General features: G+C 44.5%; 2 protein-coding genes and 1 long non-coding RNA gene across 4 annotated transcripts in view; 1 reads left to right on the forward strand and 2 right to left on the reverse strand.

The window, feature by feature from the left end:
• The window catches only part of RNF144A (ring finger protein 144A), a 126,500-nt gene extending 121,922 nt beyond the window's left edge, over positions 1–4,578 (reverse strand). Inside the window, exon 1 of the mRNA XM_050754704.1 lies at positions 4,348–4,578. The gene's annotated coding sequence lies outside the window, so the exon portion shown is untranslated. The remainder of the gene's footprint in view (positions 1–4,347) is intronic.
• A 48-nt stretch (positions 4,579–4,626) lies between these two features.
• The window catches only part of LOC126934177 (uncharacterized), a 31,053-nt gene continuing 9,230 nt past the window's right edge, over positions 4,627–26,449 (forward strand). The window contains exons 1-4 of one of the 2 annotated variants that reach the window (XR_007718862.1): positions 4,627–5,123; positions 7,613–7,771; positions 10,205–10,353; positions 11,113–11,373. This is a non-coding gene — a long non-coding RNA (uncharacterized LOC126934177). Of the gene's footprint in view, positions 5,124–7,612; positions 7,772–10,204; positions 10,354–11,112; positions 11,374–26,449 lie in introns of those variants that run through there. The other variant, XR_007718861.1, reaches the window with a different exon arrangement.
• RSAD2 (radical S-adenosyl methionine domain containing 2) overlaps positions 23,522–26,449 on the reverse strand; it is a 29,048-nt gene continuing 26,120 nt past the window's right edge. The window contains exon 6 of the mRNA XM_050754703.1: positions 23,522–26,119. Coding sequence (XP_050610660.1) covers positions 25,955–26,119 — 165 coding nt within the window. The 3' untranslated portion in view covers positions 23,522–25,954. The remainder of the gene's footprint in view (positions 26,120–26,449) is intronic.

Below are 26,449 nucleotides of genomic sequence, written 5' to 3' on the forward strand. Positions count from 1 at the left end.
CAGGCTCCCACAGGCAGAAGCCCCCAGAGCCTGCACTGCCATATCCAGCACCTGCGCTGGGCTAATGTCTAGTTCAGAGGTTCCCAGTCGCTGGCCCCAGGCGACTATGGGTCACTCGGAAGACATGGGAGCAAAGTGACTGACTGTAAAAACAATGGTCGCTATGGGTGGTTTCCCGGATCTTTCCCCGAACTCACTCTCCCACCAGGTAGAACTGGAGGAGGAAGAAAGGGAATGGAGGGAACACAGAGAAAGAGGCTCCAAAACAAAACAGTGAAAATGAAAATGCAGTGATGGGAGCTTCCAGGAGATGCCAGTAATGGAAGCGGCTGTGTCACACATGGAAATCTAGGTCCAAACAGCTCAGAGACCGCCAGACACCCTAAAAGGCTAGTGGTAAGGCAGGCAGCTGGGAAGCTTGGCCCTGTGTGCTGGTCCTAAGTTCCCTGTCCACCCCAGGCCGTTTCTTGCTGTTCCCAGGCCCAGAATGTGACCTTGACCCTCTAATTTGCCTAGCTAACTCTGACCCGTCCCTCCCATCCCAGACCAGCAGCATCGCCCCAGCAAGCAGCCTCCCTGCCACCCGGGGCTGACCCAGGCATCCTCCTATGAGTCCCACTGCACTCTGCCCTGACCTCCCATGCTGCCCTGACACCACCGTTCAAACCATCTGTTAATGTTTGAGCTTCCCGCTCCCTAGACGACAGCCTCCTCAAGGTCATGGGATCTGTCCTTATCTGCAGGCCTCTGGGTTCAAAGCCAGGATTCAAAATTGACGAAGTGTGTGCGACCTTGGATAACATCCCCGCTCTCTGCTTCACTCTGCTCCTCTGTCAGCTAGGGACAGCCACATATGCCTGTGCTATGGGGCTGTGTGAGAACTGCATCCACAATCCAAGCAAAACCCTGAAAGTCAGGCAAATGCATAATGAATATTAACCACCACCTCCTCCACCTCGAGTGCCAAACACACCTGAGATGATAAAATACTGGTTGACACACTTCATGTCATCAAGGAGCTTGCTTTTGTCTGGAACACTGCATCCAGCTTATAAGCCTGCTCCTTAGAGAAAGGCCATCGTCCAGTTCTACAGAACATCCAGGAAGTAAGCACCTTTAAATTCAGGTCTTGGGTTATGTGTGGAGTGGAGCAAGGTGAAGGCAATGAGGCACCTTCCTCAAAGCTTCATTTCTCACCAATTCACTCCGGAAAAAAGCCACTCTTCTGAAAGTTAAAATATTTTCTCTTGGGAAACAAACAAACAGACCCTTATGAATGGTTCTACCTGGTGAGTCGTCCTGTAATATTTATTCTCCTGGAAAAAAAAATATGATCCAACAGTACATTTTTATTTCTGGATCTTGGAAAATATTTAGACCAACACCTCAGTTTTATCCTCAAAACACTGGAGCCATCCAGGGAGGTTAAGACGCTGGCCCAGGGCCAGATAGCTGGGTCAGGAAATTGTAATAAGCTCTATTCTTCAGCCCCACTACCCAGCAGGTATGTGAGCAGTGGCTTCAATTTAATTTCTTCATCTAATTAAGAAAGGGTATTCATATGTTTCAGTAAATGCAGAAGCAACGGAGAAAGGAGGCTGGTCTTGGAAAAGATTACTTCTTAAAGAAAAGAAAGGCACCTTCAACTTCATTCTTGGATCTCAAAGTTAGAACATTCCCCAGAGAAAATACGGAGAGTCCCTCTTCCTTAGAAGCATTGCATTCCATTCCCCGCCTCTGGGCTGCCTCTGAGATCCCACATCCTGGGAAGCCAGGGGTTCCTTGCTTGGCAGTTCCCTGGGAGAGTCTGAGGGCTCAGTACCATCCTGAGTGCTTCCAGACCACCCAACACGCAGGGCAGCGAGCACAGCTTCATCCACTATTGCAAGTGAGGTGTGGGGAAAAAAGGGACAGCACACAGAACCAGAAAAGCTGATGCCAGGGCTGGACCAGCCACAGCTTTTCGTGTGGCCTGGGCTACCTGACCCCTCCTCTCCAAGCTACAAGGTTCCCATGGTTACAATGAGGGTTCGTAGGGCAGATGGGTGCTGGCCCACCTGGTTCTGTGACTGTCAGTCTCCAAGGGCAGGCTTCCTTTCCATCGCTACCCCCAGAGGGAAAGGCTTCTAGGAGGGAGAAATGTGAACAAAAGTAGGCAGTGGGGCCACATGGTGGACCACAGGGGAAAAAAAATGTTCTCAGAGGCAGGCAACGTGGCTTGTAGCTCCCGGCCCTGCTGCTGCCTGCCAGAGTGGCACATCTACCCCTGAACCTCAGCAGCTTCAGCCAAACAGTGTGAGGTCCCTTCAAAGTCCCAAACCACACTGAATCCCCAGGAGACGTGACTTACTCTAGTAACAGTCTGGATACAGGGATTACCAACTAGCAAGCTAAGGGCACTGGAATCTATTTATAAAATATATACATTTTACAATGCTCTTTGAGTTTCCCAAATCCTCATGGCACAGATGACCAGGGGGTGCCTGCATCATGCAATTGAGTTTGCCCTTCATTAGTTCCTCTTCCAGAGTTCCTGACATTAGAATCAGGGCCTCTTTAAAAACACAAACTGCAAAAATCAAATTGCACTGGGTCTGGAAAATTTCCATCCCATTAAAATTGGGTTATTTGCACCCATTTTCTCATGAGGTCCTCAATCCATCCACAACCTTCGATGCCTGATGCAGGTGGAAGTCCACAGCCAGTGGGGGTCTGACTCTGAAGCCACAGTAGGCACACGGCACCATGCCTTCCCTTCCACTCAACACTGTGGCAATCACTCTGGAGCAGGGCTCAGATCACTCTCCTCCTCCAAAACCATCAATGGCTCCCACTGACACAGAGTCAAACCCAAAGTCTTGGCCTAGAATTCAAAGATTTCACGATATATCCTCATTTGACACATTTCCTTTGCACACTTTAAAAATAAAAACAAAAAATGTAAAAGGCATTAGAAAAGTGCAAAAAATGAGGTTCCCTAATCTCAGTACTGGAGAAGAGAATACAATCAAAAAGGCTGTTGTCTCCTTTGGAACCACTGGGTGAAGCCCCTGGGAAAGTTCACGGTGTCCCTCCCCCTTCCTTTGCTGGAGCAGCTCTCTCTGGACAGAGGCCCTTCCTGCCACCTTGGACCTGCCCCACCTACAAGCTTTGACTCAGACCCCCGCTCCCTTGCAAAGCCACCCTGACTCCTAGGGACTCCCACAGCTCCACAGGCGCCTACACCAACTTACTTTCTGCCTGGCATTCCATTTACAAATGCATCTTAGGTGCCAGGATCAACTCTCAACCCCCAACCCCAGCCCCATTCACTGGGGCATGTCCTCCTTCCATCTCCCAGGCCCCACTACGGGAAGTGCTTTCTTCCCAGTCTCCCAGTGCAGGAGCCAGACCCCCTCTCACCGCAGGGCAGCAGGGATCCACTGGGGATAGTTTCTTGGGGCCTTGTCTCACTCCTCTGTTACCCCAGCCTTGACCCTGCAGGAGGCAGCGCAGGATATTTGTTCAAAGGATTTTAAAAATTATTATTAGCTAGAAAAAAGACCACGAACTTTGGAGTGGACATCCTGAGACCTGCCTACGAAGACCATTAGGGTAAAGAAGTCACCCCTTCACCCCAGAACCAGGAAGCCTCCAGGATGGCATAAGCGACCAAACAGCTGGGAGCCAAGCACAGTGCAGGCGGCTTGGGGGCGGCGGCCGGAGGCTGGGGTGGGTAAGACCCGCAGGGAACTCCGGGGCTTGGGCGGCGGCTCATTCCCCGGGAAAGGGCTCGCGGTGGGTACTGCGGGCAGTAGTGGCCGAGGACCCCGCGCGCAGGGGATGTGCGGGGCGTCCTCTTGGCCAGTTCCGACCTTCCCCGCCGGTGGCGGTGCCCCGGGCGCGTAGTCCTTTCCCAGACCTGCTCTTGGGACCGAGGCTCCAGCCCCAGGGTCTGCGGGCGGGGCCCCGAACCGTGAAAGCCCCGCCGCCAGATCGCCCGCGGGACCCTGGCCCGGGGCGCCCTGATCCCGCGACGCAGCGCAGACCCGCAGACCGCGACCCACTGCGCTGAGGCGCGGGCGCCACCAGCGAGAGGTAGGGCAGGGCAGGGGCAGGAGCAGAGCAGGGACGAGGGCAGGGACATGGCCAGGGCTGGGCGGGCGTCCTCTGCACCGAGCCCGCGAGTCCCCGCCAGGGACGCTGCCCCCCGCCCGCTGCCACCCGGCGCCCGGGCAGGACCCAGCGGGGCAGGCGCGGCCGCAAGCCCCGAGCACCAAGGCCGGCACCGCAGCGCCGCGTCCCGCCCTCCCCGCTCCGCGGCCGGCCCGGGCGATGCCGACACAAAGGGGACGCGCGTCACCCTACCTGGGCCTGCTCTTCCGCGGTGCGCGGCTCCGACGGCTCCGCCCGGTACCGGCTGCGGGGTGCCGGGTGCCCGCCGTTTGCCGCCCGCGCCTCCCCGCGCCCGCGCAGCCCTCACGGCCAGCTCTGCAACGCCGGCCCTGCTGCCTCCCGCCTGCCGAGAGCCCGCGCGGGGAGAGGCGGCGGCGCGGGCGGGGCGCGAGCGCGCACAGAGGCCGGGCACGCGGGAGGCTCGGCCCCGCCCCCGCCCCGAGCCGCACAGCGCCCCCTGCCGCCCGCGTGCGCCCGCCCGAGGTCGGGAGCCGCCCCGCAGGCCCCCAGGACAGGCTCCGGGACCACGAGGGACTGCGGAGACCGCCTGCGCACGCTAACATGAAAATGCTACTCCTGCTTTAGTGGCCTCCAGAAGACACTCCCCTGATTCCCACACCGAGGGAACACATATCAGCAAGCTAGGAAAGAAGGGGTGACCCAGCCCAGCGCTCTAAACCAGGGCGCGAACAGGCGTTAAGCTGCGCAGCTGCGCCCTGGGCTCCGGTCCTGCTCTGCTGCGGACCCCACCGGGGCCAGCACCTGCCTCCCAGACCCTTGCTGGGGGGGCTGTGAGATGAGCCCAGAGCCTTCCTGAGCCAACCCTCGCAAGGAAAGTCTGTCTGTTCATCCCACTACCTGCTTGTCTAGAAGGATGGAGAAGAGAGGGCCCCCCCCCCGCGGGTGGTCCCAAAAGGTGGAATGGACATCTGGGATCCAAGCATAGCACTTTCTTTCTTTTTCTTAAGGTATCTAGCTTGTTGGAATCTAAGATCTGCGAAGGTATTAATAGAATTCCTGTATCTTCTGCCACTCCCCATAGGAGCTTCAAGTTACACAAATGTTAAATTGTATGTCAGATGTGCATGTATGAACAAAACCTACGAGTATGCATGAAATTATACCTCTTCAATATAAAGATTCTTTTTTCTGCAATATTAAACGGAAACCCCACTAGAACATCGTTTTTCCTTAATAGCAGACCCTCCACACTGTGTGGTCTAAATGCAAGCTTTACCACCTACTAGCCATTAAGCAAGTTACTTAACGTTTTCGTGCTTCCATTTTCTTATGTGGAAAATGAGGTGGCAATAGTATGTATGAGTTCTTAGGAGGGATTACACAAGTCAAATAGGCCGAGCACCATGGCTTACACCTGTAAGCCCAACACTTTGGGAGGCCAAGGCAGGAGGATTGCTTGAGCCCAGGAGGTCAAGGCTGAAGTGAGCTGTGTTTGCATCACTACACTCCAGCCTGCGCAACAGAGTAAGACTTTGTCTCTCAATAAATAGATAGTCAAATTAAATATAACTGGTAAACTAAAACAACTCCATAGTCCTGAACTACAGTTTGTCTCATTTCTCCAAAGAATTAAATGAGATGATTATTAACTAACTCAAAGCTCCGCATAATTTGTCTTCTGCTACCCATACATTTTTATAGTAAAATAAAATAAAATAAAATAAATCTGCCTCCTCTGTATTGAGAAGTTATTCTGGTAAATATTTGACCTCTTCAAAGATATGAACGAGCACTTGCCTTCTAATGCCTCAGTTTCAGATTCTTTTTAGAAATGTCATTATTCAAGAAAAATGCACAATGGGAAGAATCTTAACAACAGCACTTTGTTACTCCAGCCTCTCACTAGAAGATGAAAATAGTTCTGCATAAAGGCCTGAGCTTTATGAAAAATATATTCACACCTCCCATGTCCGAGTTGGGATACCAGAGAAGTTCTTGGTTGAGTACTACTTATGAATGAAGGATTCAGGGAATGCATGGGTGGGTGACTGCAAATGCACAAGAAGTGGACGTTGTACTGTGTTCCCCACAATAAAGTGGTCTGTATAAAGATGCAGGCGTTCTCATGGCATACAGAGGTATAAGAGCCAAGCTGGGGGACTGCATAGGAGCATCTGGGGCTGCAGGAAGAGAGTTAAGGTGCAAAACCGCCCTAACCCAACTGAGACTTGTAATTGCTCATGTGGTAACACATGTGACTTCATTCCCCTGCTCTGTCTTTGTGAATGCAATCATTGTTGGGGAGATAGTGAGAGGGGCCACTGGCATTGAAAGTACAGTTTGCAGCAGGCCTCAAAAGGCACTCAGATGCAGTTTTCTCTGCAAAGACTTCCCGGCCTATCGAGGCGTTCCCCATCCCCAGATCTCTGATCTCTGAGCTGGTGTAATACTTAGTCTTTGCCTATGTTGGTCATGGCATCTGCCACACTTATTGTTTGTGGCATTCACTCTCTGATGCTTAGATCTTAAGATTCTAGACAACAGCATTTTTCTACATATTCCCTCATAGGGCCTTGAACATAATAAGCACTCAATAAATACTGAGTGAAATCCTCTCCTCTGAGCTATGCCTCTGAGCAGCTGCCCTAGTTCTCTCCAACAGTAAGTTTGTTGGGTCTCTCAAGTTCACTTCCAGCTGTCACTGTCAGTTTTCAATCCAGCCCTCTATTCAGGTCTGGCTGGCCCATCTCCCCCAAAGGGCTGTCCCATAGAGCCCATTGTAAAGGACACTCATTGTTGCCAAGTGTTTGTGCCAATGCAGTGTGACTCACCCTTCACTCATTGAACAAGCTCTTCCTGATTACCTAGATGGGTAAAATTTCTGCTCATGGGAAGCAGGCTGGCAACTCAGTGCTGCAGCAAAAGGCCCAGAGGCTGGGAAAGCAGACAGCCATTCTGACACCTCTTCTAGACACAAAATCAAGGGAAGCTCAGACTCACACTTGAATTTTTTAAAAAAATTAGACAATGGGCTGGGCTTGGTGGCTCATGCCTGTAATCCCAGCACTTTGGGAGGCCATGGCAGGCAGATCAACTGAGGTCGGGAGTTCGAGACCAGCCTGACCAACATGGAGAAACCCGTCTCTATTAAAAATACAAAATTAGTCAGGCGTGGTGGCATATGCCTGTAATCCCAGCTACTCGGGAGGCTAAGGCAAGGAGAATCACTTGAATCCGGGAGGCAGAGGTTACAGTAAGCCAAGATTGTGCCATTGCACTCCAACCTGGGCAACAAGAGCAAAACTCAGTCTCAAACAAAAAAAAAAAAAGGAAAAAAAAATTAGACAGGGGAGTTTGTGTGAATTTGTAATCACACATTCCATAAATATAGAAAATTCACATTTTTTAATTTTAAAAATTAACTAATTCCATTTCTTGTTTCTCTAGGGTAGCAGGAAATTAAATGCCAGTTCTTATTCTGACTCTCTCTCTTTAGGGACACACAGGAATCTGGGGGATATTATGGTTCTGGGAATGTGGAACGTAACCTCTCATCTTCAGCCCGTCTGTGCTACTGACCGTCTCATTCAGGAAGCCACGCCTTCGCTCAGGAGCAGACTGCACAAGGCTTTCCTGCCAGAGGCACAGTCCCCAGGTGAGCCACACAGCCCTCCCAGGGGAATGCCAAGGAACAGAGGACAGTTCCCGCTACTCTCAGGGTCTTCTTGGCAAAGCTTCTGATACAGTTTGGCTGTGCCTCCACCTGAGTCTCATCTGGAATTGTAGCTCCCATAATTCTCATATGTTGTGGGAGGGATGCGGTGAGAGGTAACTGAATCACAGGGGTGGGTCTTTCCTGTGCCATTCTCGTGATAGCGAGTGAGTCTTATGAGATCTGATGGTTTTTAAAGGGGAGTTCCCCTGCAAATGGTCTTGCCTGCTGTGCCTTTGCTCCTCCTTGGCTTCTACCATGATTGTGAGGCCTTCCCAGTCATGTGGAACTGTGAGTCCATTAAACCTCTTTTTCTTTCTAAATGACCTAGTCTTAGGCATATCTTTATTGGCAGTGTGACAATTGTGACACATGTGACATTGTGACAATGACAAGCTTTATTGACAGCTTCCCTTGTCTGTACTCTTACCTTCCTCCCTTCAAAAGCACCCTCTCTTTCTTTTCCAACCTTGACATCTCAAGTAATCTCTGCAGTGGGTGTGGCATCCACATAAGACAGGATGCAGAGATGTCTCCAAGCAGCTTCAAACAAAACTTCAAGAAAGAAAGTGCAAGTGAAGAAGGAAATTCATCCTTCCCGTCACTTAACACAGCACTGTCACGGACATCTTGTGTCCCCTTAAAATTCATACACTGAAGTTCTAAGCCCCAGTACCCCAGAATGTGACCTTCTTTGGAAATAGGGTCATTGCAGATATGATTAGTTAAGAGGAGATCATACTGGAGTGGGCTGTAATCCAATATGACTGGTGTTATGTAAGGGGGAAATTTGGACACAGACACACACACACACAAGGAGAACACCAGGTGAACTGAAGTCAAAGATTTGGGTGATGCTTCTACAAGCCAAGAAACACCAAAGATGACCAGCAAAGCATCAGCAGCTGGAAGAGGAGCCTGGACCAGATTCTTCCTCACAGCCCTCAAAAGGAACCAATCTTGCTAGAGCTTTGACTTAGATTTCTAGCCCCCTGTGACTGTTGATGTTAAGTGTCAACTTGAGTGGGTTAAGGGACGCCCAGATAGCTGGTAAGACAGTATGTCTGTGTGCATCTCTCAGAGTGTTTCTGGATAAGATCAGCATTTGAATCCTTAAAGAAGATCTGCCCCCACCCACGTGCATCACCCAGTCTCTAGAGAGCCCGAACAAAGAGGAGGAAGGGCACAGATGCTCCCTCTGTTCCAGCTGGCACATCCATCTTCTCCTGCCCCCTGACTTCAGAGCTCCTGGTTCTTGGGCCTCAGGATTCCTCAGGATTCCAGCACTTACATGACAGCATGCTTCCCCCTCCCCACTCCACCCCTAGGTTCTCAGCCCTTTGGCCTTTGACTGAATTCCACCACCAGTATTTCAGAGTCTCCAGCTTGCAGACAGCAGATCATGGGACTTCTTGGCCTCCATAATTATGTGAGCCAATTCCCATAATCTATCTATCTATCTATCTATCTATCTATCTATCTATCTATCTATCCATCTATCTTTCTCTCTTTCTCTCTCTCTCTCTCTCTCCTATTGATTCCGTGTCTCTGAAGAACCCTAATACACCTCCAGAACTGTGAGACAATAAATTTCTGTGGTTTAAGCCACCTGGAAGGTGGTACTTTATTTCACCAGGCCTAGCAAACTAATACAAGCACATGGAAAGTGTCTACTCATGACTACAACTCAGAGAACAAGCGTTATAATAAAAATAAAAGTGTTACACAGAGGTGGCAAGATAAATGACAATAAATGAAAACATTAACATGTTAATTAAAAGTAAAGATATTTTTCCTAGCATTCTCCTAGAAAGTAGAGATGTGTCTCTCTTGTTTGCCATCATATCCAGCAATGGCAAGATAAGTTCTAGACACTTAATAAAAATGTGTTGAATGTAAGAAATTACATTTGTTGGATGTAAGAAAGAACATTCCATGGTTCTCTATTAACCAGATCTTCTATGCATGGCTCAAATGCAAGCTCCATAGAGTCTACTTAGAACTGAAAAGGACCCGAGAGAAAGTTTTGTCTGATCTTTTCACTTCACTTACGGAAACACGGAGGTTTACCGAGGCTGTGCCAGATCCGGGATCCCTGCTTGCTCATGGCACATATGGTACTATTACAGAAGGCTGATTCAGAGGTCTTTTAACTTTTTATTACACTGCCTTTCTATAGTAATCAATTGAATATGGCCCCTGGAGCTTGACAGAATTTTTAAAGGCTTTCTCAAGTCTCCAAGAATGATTATATTTAACAGCAGACAGACTTCACGTGGGCAAACATTTAATGCTCACTAAACAGCCGCGCACTTTCCTAGATTTTCTGGCCTCCTTACAGTCAGGCCAGGGCATGTGACTCATTTTGTTCCATAGACTGTAGACACAAGCCTCACTTCTGGGCCAAGGCAAAGAGAAGACCTTCATGACACTGAACTTGCCCGTCCCCATCCCAGTGATAGAACCACATATGGAGGTGGTGGGACCACCAAATGGAGTCCGCTGGATCTGTGGCTTGCCCACTGGTAAGATGATTCTCAGGAGAATCTGAACCTGCATGCATTAAGCTATTGAAATTTTAGGGTTTATTTGTTAGTGCAGCATGGTCTTGCCTAAACTAACAACTAAAGCTAACACATTCACTGTAAACTGGTTTTGAGTAGCAGTAATTCATAGGTACTTGAGTCTTGAAGGAGAGCCCAAGTACAGTGCTAGGTAGGCAGAGTAAGTCATTCAGTCTTAGACATGAGAGCACATTTGAGGCAGATAGCCAAGAGCTAGGAAAAGATGGGAACCTGTAAGAAATTCAGGTAGCAGATAGGTGGAAGGGAAACACAGTACAGAATCCAGGTCTGTGTCCTGGACAACAACTCAGGTGCCCACCGCTCATTCCTAGTGAACGCTGCCACGTGGTAACACATGAGGTTTAAAATAAAGGGCCACGGGGGAGAAACAGGACTTGCTGCTCCACCTACTGAACAGGGCTCAGGTGATACATCGCAAGGTGGATGCTTGAGTGCTTCATGCAGATTCCCTACAGAACCAAGGCAGTCATGATCCCATGAGCTGGGACTGTTGGATGTGGAAGGCTCGCATCCCAGGAATCAACCTTGGCCAAAGGTAGCTGCCTCTTGTAAAACTGCTTCCAAAACAGCTTGCCTGATCCAGGCAAGGCTAATGCCTGCCCCACTTGGCATACCTTGGGACCACACTGAAGGGCTCTCTGGTCCTAGAGTTCCCCAGCAAAGGCATCCCAGCTCCCCTGCTTCCTCATTCTTCTACAGGAACCCTTCCTAAGCATCTCTTAACGGCCAACCTTCATCTCAAGAGCCTATTTCCCAGGGAACCTGACCTGAGACAGTAAGATGGGGAAAGTGAGCTCCAGCAAGACTGCAGAAGAAGAGAATCATAAAACATTTTCCTGACAATAGATTGTCTGACTTGGTAGGACCAGCAGGTTTTATGGATAAAGGTGGCAGGTGGGCTGGAGCAGGAATGGACAGAGCCTTGGATGTCACCTAAGAATGGAAAGTTCTGGGGGATGGTGGGAATAAAAATAAGAATAGGGGCTATAGAGACCCTTTGTGGACTGAAACATACTTAAAAGCCCCTTTAGAGATCATTTTGTCTCATTGCTGTGTGTTTCTAAGTATTTGACTTTTATTCTGCTATTATTTTAAATGCTCCTAACCTTAGATAATTCAATCTTCTTAAAATACATACAGTACTTAAAAACTTCTCTCTCTCTCTTTCTCTTTCTACACACACACACACAAACACACACACACACACCATCGCCACCCCCATCAACAACAATAACAAACGCAAACACTCTCATCAAATCCCCATGCCTTGACAGCCTGGAAGATTTCTCATACTCTTTTAAACTTCAGTGCACCACTGACACCTCTAGTAACATTTCTGTCACCCCGCTGGGTTAGCCAATCTTTCTGCTGAGTTGTGCTCACACCACTTTTATTACTCTCTTATTATATTATTATATTTGTATGTTTGGCATTAGATATGAAAGAATGTAATATTCCAATGAAAGAATGCAAATTCCTCTTTCTCCTTTCCCCATCTTGCACGTGTATGAAGATCTCTATTCATCTGTCTTCTCCTTCCTTCTCTCATTTCATATCTTTGTGTGAAAGTTTGGTCTATTGGGTTGTATTTCTGAGAACATATTCTTATCAGAGGATCACAGGGCAAGGCCACAAGCCACTTCCTCCAAAGAAGACATGCACTCACAGTTTCTCATCATCAAGAGGGGAGCAGGCTTCATGGATTGAAACAAACAAATAACAACAACAAATAAAACCCAGAAACTCAGAAGCTGAGTCCCAGGCAGTTTGGAAGGAAGAAGGACAAACCATCTCCCTGAGCTTGGTTTGGGCTTGGCCGCCAAAGTCAGTATGTTTCATCAAGATCTAGCTATGCGCGCGGTCATGTCAGTTAGACTCCCTCCGCTCCAGCTATAAAATAAGGGATGATTACACTTCTCTTATATGGTTTCTCTGAGCATTTAAAATAAAAATTAGTCAAAGCACTTAACACCATACTTGCCATGCCTGCTTCAGGGCTCACAAATTGTTAGCTGCTAAACTATGCTCTCTACCCTCAAGGGCCATATAGTTTAAGAGAAGAATCGTGTGTCCACTGGTAGGAGGCATAGGCACATTCCCCCAAAACCGAGATTATTGTGATTCTATCAGTTGTAGAGCCACCCCCACGGAGAATGTAAATCTTGGTCAATATTGTGAAATGGGACTATGAAGTCCAAATGCCTTAACCCCTACTGAAATTGTGTCTCCATCATTAGCCTTAGACAATCTGAATGTTATTTGTTATGGGATCATTTTGGTTAGGACTGGCTAATCTGTGTTACAGTAACAAGTAATCTCAAAAGGTGAACTGTCCCATGCATGCAGTTTGCTATGACCATGTTTGTCTCTTCAGTACTATCCTCCCAATAAGCACACAAGATCAAGGTTGCCTGTTTTTAGACTCAGCCGTCTCAACATTAGGCCTCCTCTGTAATCACTGTGGCCCCAAAAGCAAATGTTGTAAAGCCTTGTACCAGTAGTTAAACGCACTCATCATTGGCCAGAACGAGTAGCTTTGCTTAACTGAAAGGTGAGAAAGTATAATTTTCTCATGTTCACAGAAAGGGGTATGAAAGACTACTCAACGTCTTTACAATAGGGAGTAAAAATATTTCCTTCAAGGAACAATGATTAAGGTTAGCAGTTTTCAGTGAACAGCTAATGCCTGACATACCATCGAATAAATTAGGGGATAGTCATGGTGGCACTGAGACTTGAATTTGAAGACAGGCATCTGATAAGACAAGTCAGATCTTCAGAGGTATTTCACTTGGGGAGTGTCATGTTTTATAAAACTTGAATGCCTCTAAGAGGAGTATGTTTTCTGCCTCACCCTGGTTCCCACCACCCTGTGCTGTCTTATATCCAGTTGCTTTGCACATTTCTGTGTCTCTGATTTTTGAGGCCACTTGAAGGCCGACATTGGACCCTTCACAAAACAGAGCAGAGCATTTTTTTGTTTTGTTTTTTCTTTCTGTAGGTTACTGGGGGAACAGGTGGTGTTTGGCTACATGAGTAAATTCTGTAGTGGTGATTTGTGAAACTTTGGTGCACCCATCACCCGAGCAGTACGCACTGCACCCAATTTGTAGTCTTTTATCCCTCACCCACATCCCACCCTTTCCCACTGAGTCCCCAAAGCCCACTGTGTCATTCTTATGCCGTTGCATCCTCATAGCTTAGCTCCCACTTAAGTGTGATAACATACAACGTTTGGTTTTCTATTTCTGAATTACTTCACTTAGAATAATGGTCTCCAATCTCATTTAAGTTGCTGCAAATGCCATTAATTCATTCTTTTTTATGGATGAGTAGTCAGAACATTTTTAGAAGTTTATGTTCTACTGAATTTTTCAGACCTGAGCTCTGGGGAAGCACTCATCTCAATATTCCTATTAAGATATAGAATGAGAGATCAGAGTCAGCCATGTATTTTGTGTGTGTGTGTGAAAACTTTGTTGCTACTTCTACCATCCTTCAACACTTATTTTACCTATTTGTTTACAAGACTGCCTTCTCCACTAAACTTTGAGCACCTTAGCAACAAAACAATCTCATGCTCATTTTTGCGTTTTTAGCACTTGCTATAAAACCTGATATATCATAGGTGCATACTAAATGAGTAAGTGAACTAATGGGCAGCCGTCTTAAGCCTCCTGTTCTCTAAGGTGTTCCTCCCCAAACCCAAATGTCCTCTCTTTTTGCTCATGACAAAAGAGACTGTTAGTAGCTACCAGAGGCTACCAGGAGCTGTTTGTGTAATTAACTGAAGTCCTTACTCTAATCTTTGCATTGATCCCTCATTTTGCTGATGAAGAAACTGGGCCTTTGTGAACCTAAGTATCTCACCCCTAATCAAACACAGTACTGCAGCTCAAGCCGGGCTGCCTCCATGGCCTGTGCCTTTTCTATCACTGCTTTGCCTCTCTTACTCAGTTGTTTAACTCCCTCGTGTGTCTAACTCTTGTCCTAACATTTGCAAATTTCTCAAAGTTGAAAAGCCTAACTCTTCTTCTTGGATATTTCCCATAGCGTCTGGCACAGGTCTCACCACATGGTAGATATGCACCCAGCTGTTCCTGAATTAAACCTTTCAACTACAAGGATCTTGCCATGCATCACCAGGTTATGGTAGGCAAATAGGTAGGACATAGCTTCAGTTTGCTCTCTGTTCCCTTCTTTTCCCTCTCCTGGCCAATACCTGAGAGAAAGGTGGTGCTGACTCATCCCCACGACAACTGGAAGAACAAGATAAATGTTTGCTACTTCCCCAAACTCCCTCAGTTTTACAGAAAATCAGTGGAGAAATTGCAAGCGTAATCACAACGAAGATATTGCAGGCTCTGTCACAGCTGATGGAGGCAATAGGAAACTTCCAGGTGTCACCAAGTCATACTACTCACAGCACTGCCTATTTCAATAGAAGTGGCTTTATTAATTGCCATCAAAGTCAGGTCAAATCTATTAAATGGCAACAAAGTCAGGTCAAATCTATTAGGTATACTACATCTTACTATTTCAATGATGGGTCATGCTATGGACTGAATTGTCTCCTTCCAAAATTCACATGTCAAAGCTCTGATCCCCAGTGTGACTATATCTGGACACAGGGTCTTTAGCAGGTAGTTAAGTTCAAATGAAGTCCTTATGCAAAAGGATGGTGGCCTTGTAAGAGGAGAGAGATCTCTCTCTCTCTTCCATATGAGAACAGGGACAAGGCAGCCATCTGCAAGCCAGGGAGAGAAGCCTCACCAGGAACTGAAACAGTTGGCACCGATCTTGGACTTCCAGCCTCCAGAGAAATACGTGTGTGTTGTTTCTGCCACATGGTATATGGTATTTTGTTATGGCAGCCTGAGCTGACTAATTCAGGTCAGTTTGACTCAACCAGCATTTGAATGCCTGCTGTCTACTAGGCTTCCAGGAAACAGTGATATCTGAGTTACGATTTAATGAAAAATGAGGTATTCTTCGCAAAAGCAGATGGCACCAGCTACACATATACAAAGATTTTCTGGTTATTCACACGAGTAGATGTCAGAAAACGTAAAAGATAAAGCTGAGTATAACCCAGGAAGAGAACTGACAAAGGTCAGTCTATTCAGACGTGTTGCTGAGAGGGGTTTAGAAACAAGTTGAGGCGGCCCTGAATGAAAAAATAAACAATGTTTGGGCAGTTTTCCAGATTCCCCAAGAATGAACTTTCACAGAGAAGTTTTGTTTTTTTATTTGTGTGTGTGTGTGTGTGTGTGTGTGTGTGTGTGTAGAGAATATTACCAAAATTAACAGGATACCACTCACATCCATAAACAAACATGTAAACAACTCAAAAACCAAATCCAGTGGTTTTTCTCAAGTTAACTCTTGACTTTTTAATGCCATTGAATGTTTTCTCATCTATTAGTGTGAATTGCTGAGAACTGGCTGTTCTCATTAAAGTATAAAATGCTAATTTACTTTAAAAAACTTCAGAAGACATGTGAAAAATAAAATTATTGAGTATGAATGCAATTCTACTAAGCAATATATATGACTGGAAAGATGTAAGCTAAATTACCAGTTACCTCTATGTGACACAATTATGGGTAATTTTAATTTTCTTCATTTTGTTTTACTGTTTTCAAAATCCTCCAAATGTGTATTTTTTAATAATAAAAATAAATATTGTTACAATCGTTCTGATCTTTTAAGTCTATTTTAGTAGTATCTGAGGTGGACTTGCTATAGTTCTCCTAAGCATATATGGGGTTTTTGTATAATTAAACTTGACTTGGAGGACTGGCAAGATGGCCAAATAGGAACAGCTCTGGTCTGCAGCTCCCAGTGAGACCAACAAAGAAGGTGGGTGATTTCTGCATTTCCAACTGAGGTACCTGGTTCATCTCATTGGGACTGGTTGGACAGCGAGTGCAGCCCATGGAGGGTGAGCCAAAGCAGGGTGGGGCATCGCCTCACCCAGGAAGCACAAGGGGTCAGGGAACTCCCTCCCCTAGCTAAAGGAAGCTGTGAGAGACTGTGCTGTGAGGAATGGTGCTATCTAGCCCAGATACTATGCTTTTCCCACGGTCTTCACAAACCACAGACCAGGAGATTCCCTTGGGTGGCTACACCACCAGGGCCCTGGGTTTCAAGCACAAAATTGGGTGGCCATTTGGGCAGACGCTGAGCTAGCTGCAGGAGTTTTTCTTCATACCCCAGTGGCCCCTGGAACACCAGTGAGACAGAACCATTCACTCCCCTGGAAACGGGGTTGAAGCCAGGGAGCCGAGTGCTCTTGCTCAGCAGATCCCACCCCCACAGAGCCCAGCAAGATAAGATCCACTGGCTTGAAATTCTTGCTGCCAGCACCGCAGTCTGAAGTCGACCTAAGACACTTGAGCTTGGTGGGGGGAGGGGCGTCTGTCATTACTGAGGCTTGAGTAGGCTCTTTTCTCCTCACAGTTCAAACAAAGTTGCCGGGAAATTCGAACGGATGGGGAGCCCACCATAACACAGCAAAGTGGCTGTAGCCAGATGAATTCTCTAGATTCCTCCTCTCTGGGCAGGGCATCTCTGAAAGAAAGGCAGCAGCCCGGCCGGGCTCACACCTGTAATTCCAGCACTTTGGGAGGCCAAGGCGGGTGGATCACAAGGTCAGGTGTTCGAGACCAACCTGACCAACACGGTGAAACCCCATCTCTATTAAAAATATAAAAATTAGATGGGCATGGTGGTGCACACCTGTCATCCCAGCTACTCAGGAGGCCGAGGGAGTAGAATCACTTGAATCCAGGAGGCAGAGGCTGCAGTGAGCTAAGATCAGGCCACTGTACTCCAGCCTGGGCAACAGAGCCAGACTCCATCAGAAAGAAAGGAAAGAAAGAAATGCAGTAGCCCCAGCCCCAGTCAGGGGCTTAGAGATAAAACTCCCATCTCACTGGGACTGAGCACCTGGGGGAAGGAGTGGCTGTGGATGCAACTTCAGCAGACTTAAATGTTCCTGCCTGCTGGTTCTGAAGAGAGTAGTGGATCTCCCAGCACAGTGCTCAAGCCCTCCTAAGGGACAGATTGCCTTCTCAAGTGGGTCCCTGACCCTCATGCCTCCTGACTGGGAGACACCTCCCAGCAGCGGTCGACAGACACCTCATACAGGAGAGTTCCAGCTGGCCTCTGGCAGGTGCCCCTCTGGAACGAAGCTTCCAGAGGAAGGAGCAGGCAGCAATCTTTGCTGTTCTGCAGCCTCTGCTGGTGATAATCAGGGAAACAAGGTCTGGAGTGGACCCCCAGCAAACTCCAGCAGACCTGCAGAAGAGGGGCCTGTTAGCAGGCAAACTAACAAACAGAAATCAGTAACATCAACATCAACAGAAAGGATGCCCATGGAAAAACCCCATCCAAAGGTCACCAACATCAAGGACGAAAGGTAGATAAATCCACAAAGATGAGGAAAAACCAGCACAAAAATGCTGAAAATCCCAAAAACCACAGGGCCTCTTCTCCAAAGGATCACAACTCCCCACCAGCAAGGAAACAAAACTGGATGCAGAATGAGTTTGATGAATTGACAGAAGTAGAAGTTGGGTAACAAGAACCTTGATAAAAGGTTACAGGAACTGCTAACTAGAATAACCAGTTTAGAGAAGAACATAAATGACCTGATAGAGCTGAAAAACACAGCACAAGAACTTCATGAAGCATACACAAGTATCAATAGCCAAATCGATCAAGTGAAAGAAAGGATATCAAAAATTGAAGATCAACTTAATGAAATAAAGCGTGAAGACAAGATTAGAGAAAAAAGAATGCAAAGGAACAAACAAAGCCTCCAAGAAATATGGGATTATGTGAAAAGACCAAACCTATGTTTAATTGGTGTACCTGAAAGAGACGAGGATAATGGAACCAAGTTGGAAAACACACTTCAGGATATCATCCAGGAGAACTTCCTCAACCTAGCAAGACAGGGCAACATTCAAATTCAGGAAATACAGAGAACACCACAAAGATACTCCTCGAGAACAACAACCCCAAGACACATAATTGTCAAATTTACCAAGGTTAAAATGAAGTAAAAAATGTTAAGAGCAGCCAGAGAGAAAGGTTAGGTTACCCACAAAGGGAAGCCCATCAGACTAACAGCAGATCTCTCTACAGAAACTGTACAAGCCAGAAGAGAGTGGGGGCCAATACTGAACCTTTTTTTAAAAAAAAGAATTTTCAACACAGAATTTCATATCCAGCCAAACAAAGCTTCATTAACAAAAGAGAAATAAAATCCTTTACAGACAAATAAATGTTGAGGGATTTTGTCACTACCAGGCCTGGCTTACAAGAAGGAAGCACTAAATATTGAAAGGAAAAACCGGTACCAGCCACTGCAAAAACATACCAAATTGTAAAGGCCATTGACACTATGAAGAAACTGCGTCAACTAACGGGCAAAATAACCAGCTAGCATCATAATGACAGCATCAAATTTACACATAACAGTATTAACCTTAAATGTAAATGGGCTAAATGCTCCAATTAAAAGGCACAGACTGGCAAATTGCATGAAGAGTCAAGAGCCATCAGTGTGCTGTATTCAGGAGACCCATCTCATGTGTAAAGACACACATAGGCTCAAAATAAAGGGATGGAGGAATATTTAACAACCAAATGGAATGAAAAAAAAAGCAGGGATTGCAATCCTAGTTTCTGATAAAACCGACTTTAAACCAACAAAGATCAAAAAAGACAAAGAAGGGCATTACATAATGGTAACAGGACTGATGCAACAAGAAGAGCTAACTGTGCTAAATATATATGCACCCAATACAGGAGGAGCACCCTGATTCATAAAGCAAGTTTTTAGAGACCTACAGAGACTTAGACTCTCACACAATAATAGTGGGAGACTTTAACACCCTGCTGTCCATATTAGACAGATCAATAAGACAGAAAATTAACAAGGATATTCAGGACTTGAACTCAGCTCTGGACTGAGCAGAACTAACAGTCATCTACAAAACTCTCCACCCCACATCAACAGAATATACATTCTTCTCAGTACCACATCACACTTATTCTAAAGTTGATCACATAATTGGAAGCAAAACACTCCTTAGCAAATGCAAAACAACAGAAATCATAACAAACAGTCTCTCAGACCACAGTGCAATCAAATTAGAACTCAGGATTAAGAAATTCGCTCAAAACCACATAACTACATGAAAACTGAACAACCTGCTCCTGCATTACTACTGGGTAAATAACAAAATGAAGGTAGAAATAAGTAAGTTCTTTGAAACCAATGAGAACAGAGACGCAACGTACCAGAATCTCTGGGACACAGTTAAAGTAGTGTTTAGAGGGAAATTTATAGCACTAAATGCCCACAGGAGAAAGTGGGAAGGATCTAAAATCGACACCCTAACATCACAATTAAAAGAACTGGAGAAGCAAGAGCAAACAAATTCAAAAGCTAGCAGAAGACAAGAAATAACTAAGATTAGAGCAGAACTGAAGGAGATAAAAACATGAAAAACCCTTCAAAAAAAGCAATGAATGCAGGAGCTGGTTTTTTGAAAAGATCAACAAAATAGACCACTAGCCAGACTAACAAAGAAGAAAAGAGAGAAGAATCAAATAGGCACAATAAAAAATGATAAAAGGGATATCACCACTGATCCCACAGAAATACAAACTACCATCAGAGAATACTATAAACACCTCTATGCAAATAAACTAGAAAATCTAGAAGAAATGGATAAATTCCTGGACACATATACCCTCCCAACACTAAACCAGGAAGAAGTCGAATCCCAGAATAGACCAATAACAAGTTCTGAAATGGAGGCAGTAATTAATAGCCTACCAACCAAAAAACGCCCTGGACCAGATGGATTCACAGCCAAGTTCTACTAGTGGTACAAAGAGGAGCTGTACACTTTGTGGTACAAAGTGTACAAAGTGTACAAAGCGGTACAAAGAAGGTACAAATTCCTTCTGAAATGATTCCAAACAATAGAAAAAGAAAGACTCCTCCCTAACTCATTTTATAAGGCCGGCATCATCCTGATACTAAAAGCTGGCAGAGACACCACAAAAAAAGAAAATTTCAGGCCAATATTCCCTGATGAACATTGATGTGAAAATCCTCAATAAAATACTGGCAAACCAAATCCAGCAGCACATTAAAAAGCTTATCTACCATGATCAAGTCAGCTTCATCCCTGAGATGCAAAGCTGGTTCAACATACACAAATCAATCAACGTAATCCTTCACATAAACACAACCAATGACAAAAACCACATGATTATCTCAATAGATGCAGAGAAGGTCTTCGATAAAATTCAACACCCTTCATGCTAAAAACTCTCAGTGAACTAGGTATTGATGGAACATATCTCAAAATAATCAGAGCTATTTGTGACAAAACTACAGCCAATATCTTACTGAATGGGCAAAAACCAGAAGCATTCCCTTTGAAAACCGGCACAAGAAAAGGATGCCCTTTTTCACCACTTCTATTCAACATAGTATTGGAAGTTCTGGCCAGGGCAATCAGGCAAGAGAAAGAAATAAAGTGTATTGAAATAGGAAGAGAGGAGGTCAAATTGTCTCTGTTGGCAGATGACATGATTGTATGTTTAGAAAACCCCATCATCTCAGCCCAAAATCTTTTTAAGCTGATAAGCAACTTCAGAAAAGTCTCAGGATACAAAATCAATGGGCAAAAATCACAAGCATTCCTCTATACCAACAGACAAACAGCCAAATTATGAGTGAACTCCCATTCACAACTGCTACAAAGAGAATGAAATACCTAGGAATACAACTTACAAGGGATGTGAAAGACCTCTTCAAGGAGAACTACAAATCACTGCTCAAGGAAACAAGAGAGGACACAAACAAATGGGAAAAGCATTCCATGCTCATGGATAGGAAGAATCGATATTGTGAAAATGGCCATACTGCCCAAAGTAATTCATAGATTCAATGCTATCCCCATCAAGCTACCATTGACTTTCTTCACAGAATTAGAAAAAAACTACTTTAAATTTTATTTGGAACCAAAAAAATAGCCTGTATAACCAAGACAATCCTAAGCAAAAAGAACAAAGCTGGAGGCATCATGTGATCTGACTTCAAACTAGACTACAAGGCTACAGTAACCAAAACAGCATGGTACTGGTACCAAAACAGATATATAGACCAATCGAATAGAACAGAGGCCTCAGAAATAACACCACACATCTACAACCATCTGATCTTTGACAAACCTGACAAAAACAAGCAATGGGGAAAGGATTTCCTATTTAATAAATTGTGTTGGGAAAACTAACTAGCCATATGCAGAAAACTAAAACTGGACCCCTTCCTTACACGTTAAACAAAAATTTACTCAAGATGGATTAATGACTTAAACGTAAGACCTAAAATCATAAAAGCCCTAGAACAAAACCCAGGCAATACCACTCGGGACACAGGCATGGGCAAACACTTCATGACTAAAACACCAAAAGCAATGGCAACACAAGCCAAAATTGACAAATGGAATCTAATTAAATTAAAGAGCTTCTGCACAGCAAAAGAAATTATCATCAGAGTGAACAAGCAACCTACAGAATGGGAGAAAATTTTTGCATTCTAGCCACCTGACAAAGGGCTAATATGCAGAATCTATAAGGAACTTAAACAAATTTACAATAAACAAACCCATCAAAAAGTGGGCAAAGGGTATGAACAGACACTTCTCAGAAGAAGACATTTATGTGGCCAACAAATGTATGAAAAAAAGCTCAACATCACTGGTCATTAGAGAAATGCAAATCAAAATGACAATGAGAGATACCATCTCATGCCAGTTAGAATGGCAATCATTAAAAAGTCAGATGCTGGAGAGGATGTGGAGAAATAGAAACACTTTTACATTGTTGGTGGGAGTGTAAATTAGTTCAACCATTGTGGTGATTCCTCAAGGATCTAGAACCAGAAATACCATTTGACCCAGCAATCCCATTACTGGGTATATACCCAAAGGATTATAAATCATTCTACTATAAACACACATGCACACCTAGGTTTATTGCAGTGCTGTTCACAAATAGCAAAGACCTAGAACCAACCAAAATGCCCATCAATGATAGACTGGATAAAGAAAATGTGGCACGTATATGCCATGGAATACTATTCAGCCATAAAAAAGGATGGGTTAATGTCTTTTGCAGGGACATGGATGAAGCTGGAAACCATCATTGTCAGCAAACTAACACAAGAACAGAAAACCAAACAATGCATGCTTTCACTCATAAGTGGGAGTTGAACAATGAGAAAACATGGATACAGGGAGGGGAACATCACACACCAGGGCCTGTCAGGGCTGGGGGGTTATGGGAGGGATGGCATTAGGAGAAATACCTAATGTAGATGACAGGTTGATGGGTGCAGCAAACCACCATGGCACGTGTATACCTATGTAACAAACCTGCACGTTCTGCACATGTATCCCAGAACTTAAAGTGTAATACACACACATACACACACACACACACACACACGTGCTAGAAATTACTTTGTCATATACAATGGTTTGCTACTTTATTCTCCACAATTCATTGTGTAGAGTGTATATATTCATAATTGATAAATTCAAATGTGCATACGTTTAAAATTTTTATGTAACTAGACTTATTTTCTATCTCCAAGCTCCAGTTCTAGTTAATGTAAAAAATGATACTGTCACTTGTAGACAAACACGGTCAAATAAAATTTTGGATTAAAAAAAGAAATAATTAAATGCAGTGTAAAATATCTTCCCTTAACATGTAAGATACCTCCAAGAAATTGTTCCTTGATTTCTCAATTGAATGTGTTTTACAAAACTAACACTCACATTTAAAACTGAAAATTTAAAGCATAACACTATATAGACTGAATTTGAATTTACTGTAATGTTAGAAGTCCTTATTTCTCCCCTTTAAGGGAAATTAACATCTGAATATTTTAAACATTAAGGCCTTGCAAATCCTACCACTGCATTAGGCAGTGGTGGCGGGTTGCGGGGCGGGGGGCAGGGGGAGGTGGGCATGGCACGTGAATAATAGTGGACAAAATAGCTGAAAATGTATTAACCATAGCTTACAGTTTTATTTCATTTTACATTACATTCCTCTTTGGGGAAAGAAAAATACAGTTTCCCTCAGCTAGAAAAAAAATTCACTCCAACTCAGAAGATTCAAACTTCAAATCCAGATTTGGTTTCAAATAACACTGATTGAATACCTGCTGTATATCAAACAGTGTCCTTGGGGCTTTCACACATGTGACCCTTCTTAGTTAAACTCTTGTTTTTTTTTTTTTTTTTTTTTGAGATGGAGTCTTGCTCTGTCACCCAGGCTGGAGTGCAGTGGCACTATCTCGGCTCTGCAACCTCTCCCTTCCAGGTTCAAGCAATCCTCCTGCCTGGGCCTTCTGAGTAGCTGGAATCACAGGTGTATGCCACCATGCCTGGCTAATTTTTGTATTTTTAGTGGAAACGGGGTTTCACCATGTTGGCCAGGCTGGTCTCGAACTCCTGACCTCGTGATCCACCCACCTCGGCCTCCCAAAGTGCTGGGATTACAGGCGTGAGCCACCGTGCCGTGAGGATAAGCAAAGTGCACTCATGTTAAGTACAAAATTTATGTTTATGCTGATTATATGAAGGTCATCATAGCTTAGATACAATCAAAACCCATGGGGAACAACTTTATAATTCATTTTTCTCTTTTCTAACAAAAAAAGTAAATAGGTAAAAAGGAAAATAGAAGACAACCTATCCTATCCTGGATGAGACACGCACATATTTAAATTGAATTATAATGACTTAAAATTTAAGTAGGAATATATTTTTTTTCTGAGAAACAAAGTTATAAAAACCAAAACTTTCAAAATCACCAAGTCTTGAAAACAGATTATGAAGCAGAATTTCTGGATGGTGTTTAATGACATCAGGCAACATTTAAATGCCACCTAGTGAGGAACACTGAAATTGCAGCTGAATTAAAATGACCTTTTATTTGCCTGGACAACAAAAATTTTCCATGATTTTGCTTTTTTGAAACAATGATAAGAAATTATTTTTTAGGCAATAAGATATTAAGTTATGGCAACAAACTGCATGGGATATTTCCACAAGGAGAGGATTTTGTTCCCTGATCTAGTTTACGTGACATTTTCCCTCACGCTTGCTTTCTCTGAGCTGACTCTTCTTAAACTGACCTAGATGGTAGCTTATTTCAATTGACTCAGAGTTCATTCAAAAATATGATATGGTGACATGGATTCACTGACATGAAATCTAGGCACTCTCTCTGCTCTTGCTCACATTCTTCTTCATCCAAGGTTCCAGCGTGATTTTAGGATATCTTATGCCAATCCTGTGTGCCGTCACCTCTCAGAAACGTAGGGACAACCAGCTATTCAACTACACTCCTATTCTTTTGCTTGACAGCCTCATGTGGCCAAATGATAGGTGAACAAAGCAGTACAAGCACTGTGCCCATGTCAACGCCATCATCAAATGGAAAGCGTATCTTGGTTTTGCTCAGGATCTTCGAAGAGAAAGGAATACAACAGGTACCACACATATATAGGTAGCCAGCATTCACGGAACAGCCACCATGCGCAGGGCTGCACCCTTTTTTAAATTGGAGGGAATGGAATCATAAAAGCACAGAACTGTGATATAGCATGATGTACTGGGGAAACTGGAGGTAGACGTTGTTTCTGGAATTGAAACAATGTGCACGTATAAACTGCATGCATGTACACATGTAAATATGTGTTATCTCCTTCTAGGGACTTCTTGAAAATTGGTAGGATTATCATAGCATATGTTCTTGGAAACATCTGTTGACTATTTCTATACTTTACAGTAAAAAGTACAAGACTGCAATGGCATAAAGGCAAAAAAAAAAAAAAAAAAAAGCATTATAACCAGCAGAAATAATTGAAGCAGATATTTCATAATGTCTCAGATATGAAAACTGGTATCTGGATATTTAGCAAAATATATTGACTCTGTCAAACAAACAAACCTGGAACAAGAAATGGCTTCAAAATGGAAATACAGAAATCACAGTAAACATTGTTTAAAATGTCAGATCCAAATTAAATATTGCCCCCACAGATATCACTAGAGCTTATTTCTTACAAATGCACCACTGAGCTAAAGGTCAGGTCCTGTGTATAGGGACCTTGTCTAAGCTTTTTTGGGGCCATTATTCCTGTGTGTATTCCCTCTTTTTAGCTAAATCAAACTCAAAAACAGAAGTGCTGTTTCAATAACAACAAGGTTATAAGTCAATGAAGTAAAGTTCGTGGTTTTCCATTGTCTCAGGATTTGCTCTCCAGGTTATTTATGTGTTCAGTGACCACAGGTAATCAGATGTCATGTGCAGCAGACAATCAGGTTTTCAACCACTGGGAAACACCAACGGGATAGCACTGCAGACAATGGCAGTCACTCCAGAGGGTTTCCCACTGGTGTGCTGAAGTCTCGTTCCGCTTTCCGCTCTACCAATCCAGCTTCAGATCAGCCTTACTCCATGTGTATTTTCCTCCTCGCTTCAGAAACATCTTTTCATCAAATCCACTGAATTTTATAGCTTCTTCTACACCAACATCCAGGATGGACTTGGAAGGGTCCTTCCGTCCCTTTCTACAGTTCAGAAAGCGCATCTAGAAAATTCATAACAGAAACTGGTATATTTCCATGTGACGAATCCTGTAGAACTCAATCTACAGTATTAATCCCAAATAGCTTTTGATATTCCAGTCATGTCGACAGATATTTTTTGAAATCTGTGGCTGATATTGAACCCCTTGGACCGCATCTCTCTACTCAACCAGCTCATGATCTGGTGGAAGAGGCTGGGCTAAGCATTGTAGACACCTAAGTGCACGATAAACAGAATGATATGCACTCCGCGTGGGCAGATGTAGCTCCACTGGGGGAAGGGGTAATCAGGAGAGGCTTCCCCCAAATGCTGACATCTGAATTATGTGTTG

This window comes from Macaca thibetana, chromosome 13 (genome assembly GCF_024542745.1).
Source record: "Macaca thibetana thibetana isolate TM-01 chromosome 13, ASM2454274v1, whole genome shotgun sequence".
NCBI lineage: Eukaryota > Metazoa > Chordata > Mammalia > Primates > Cercopithecidae > Macaca > Macaca thibetana.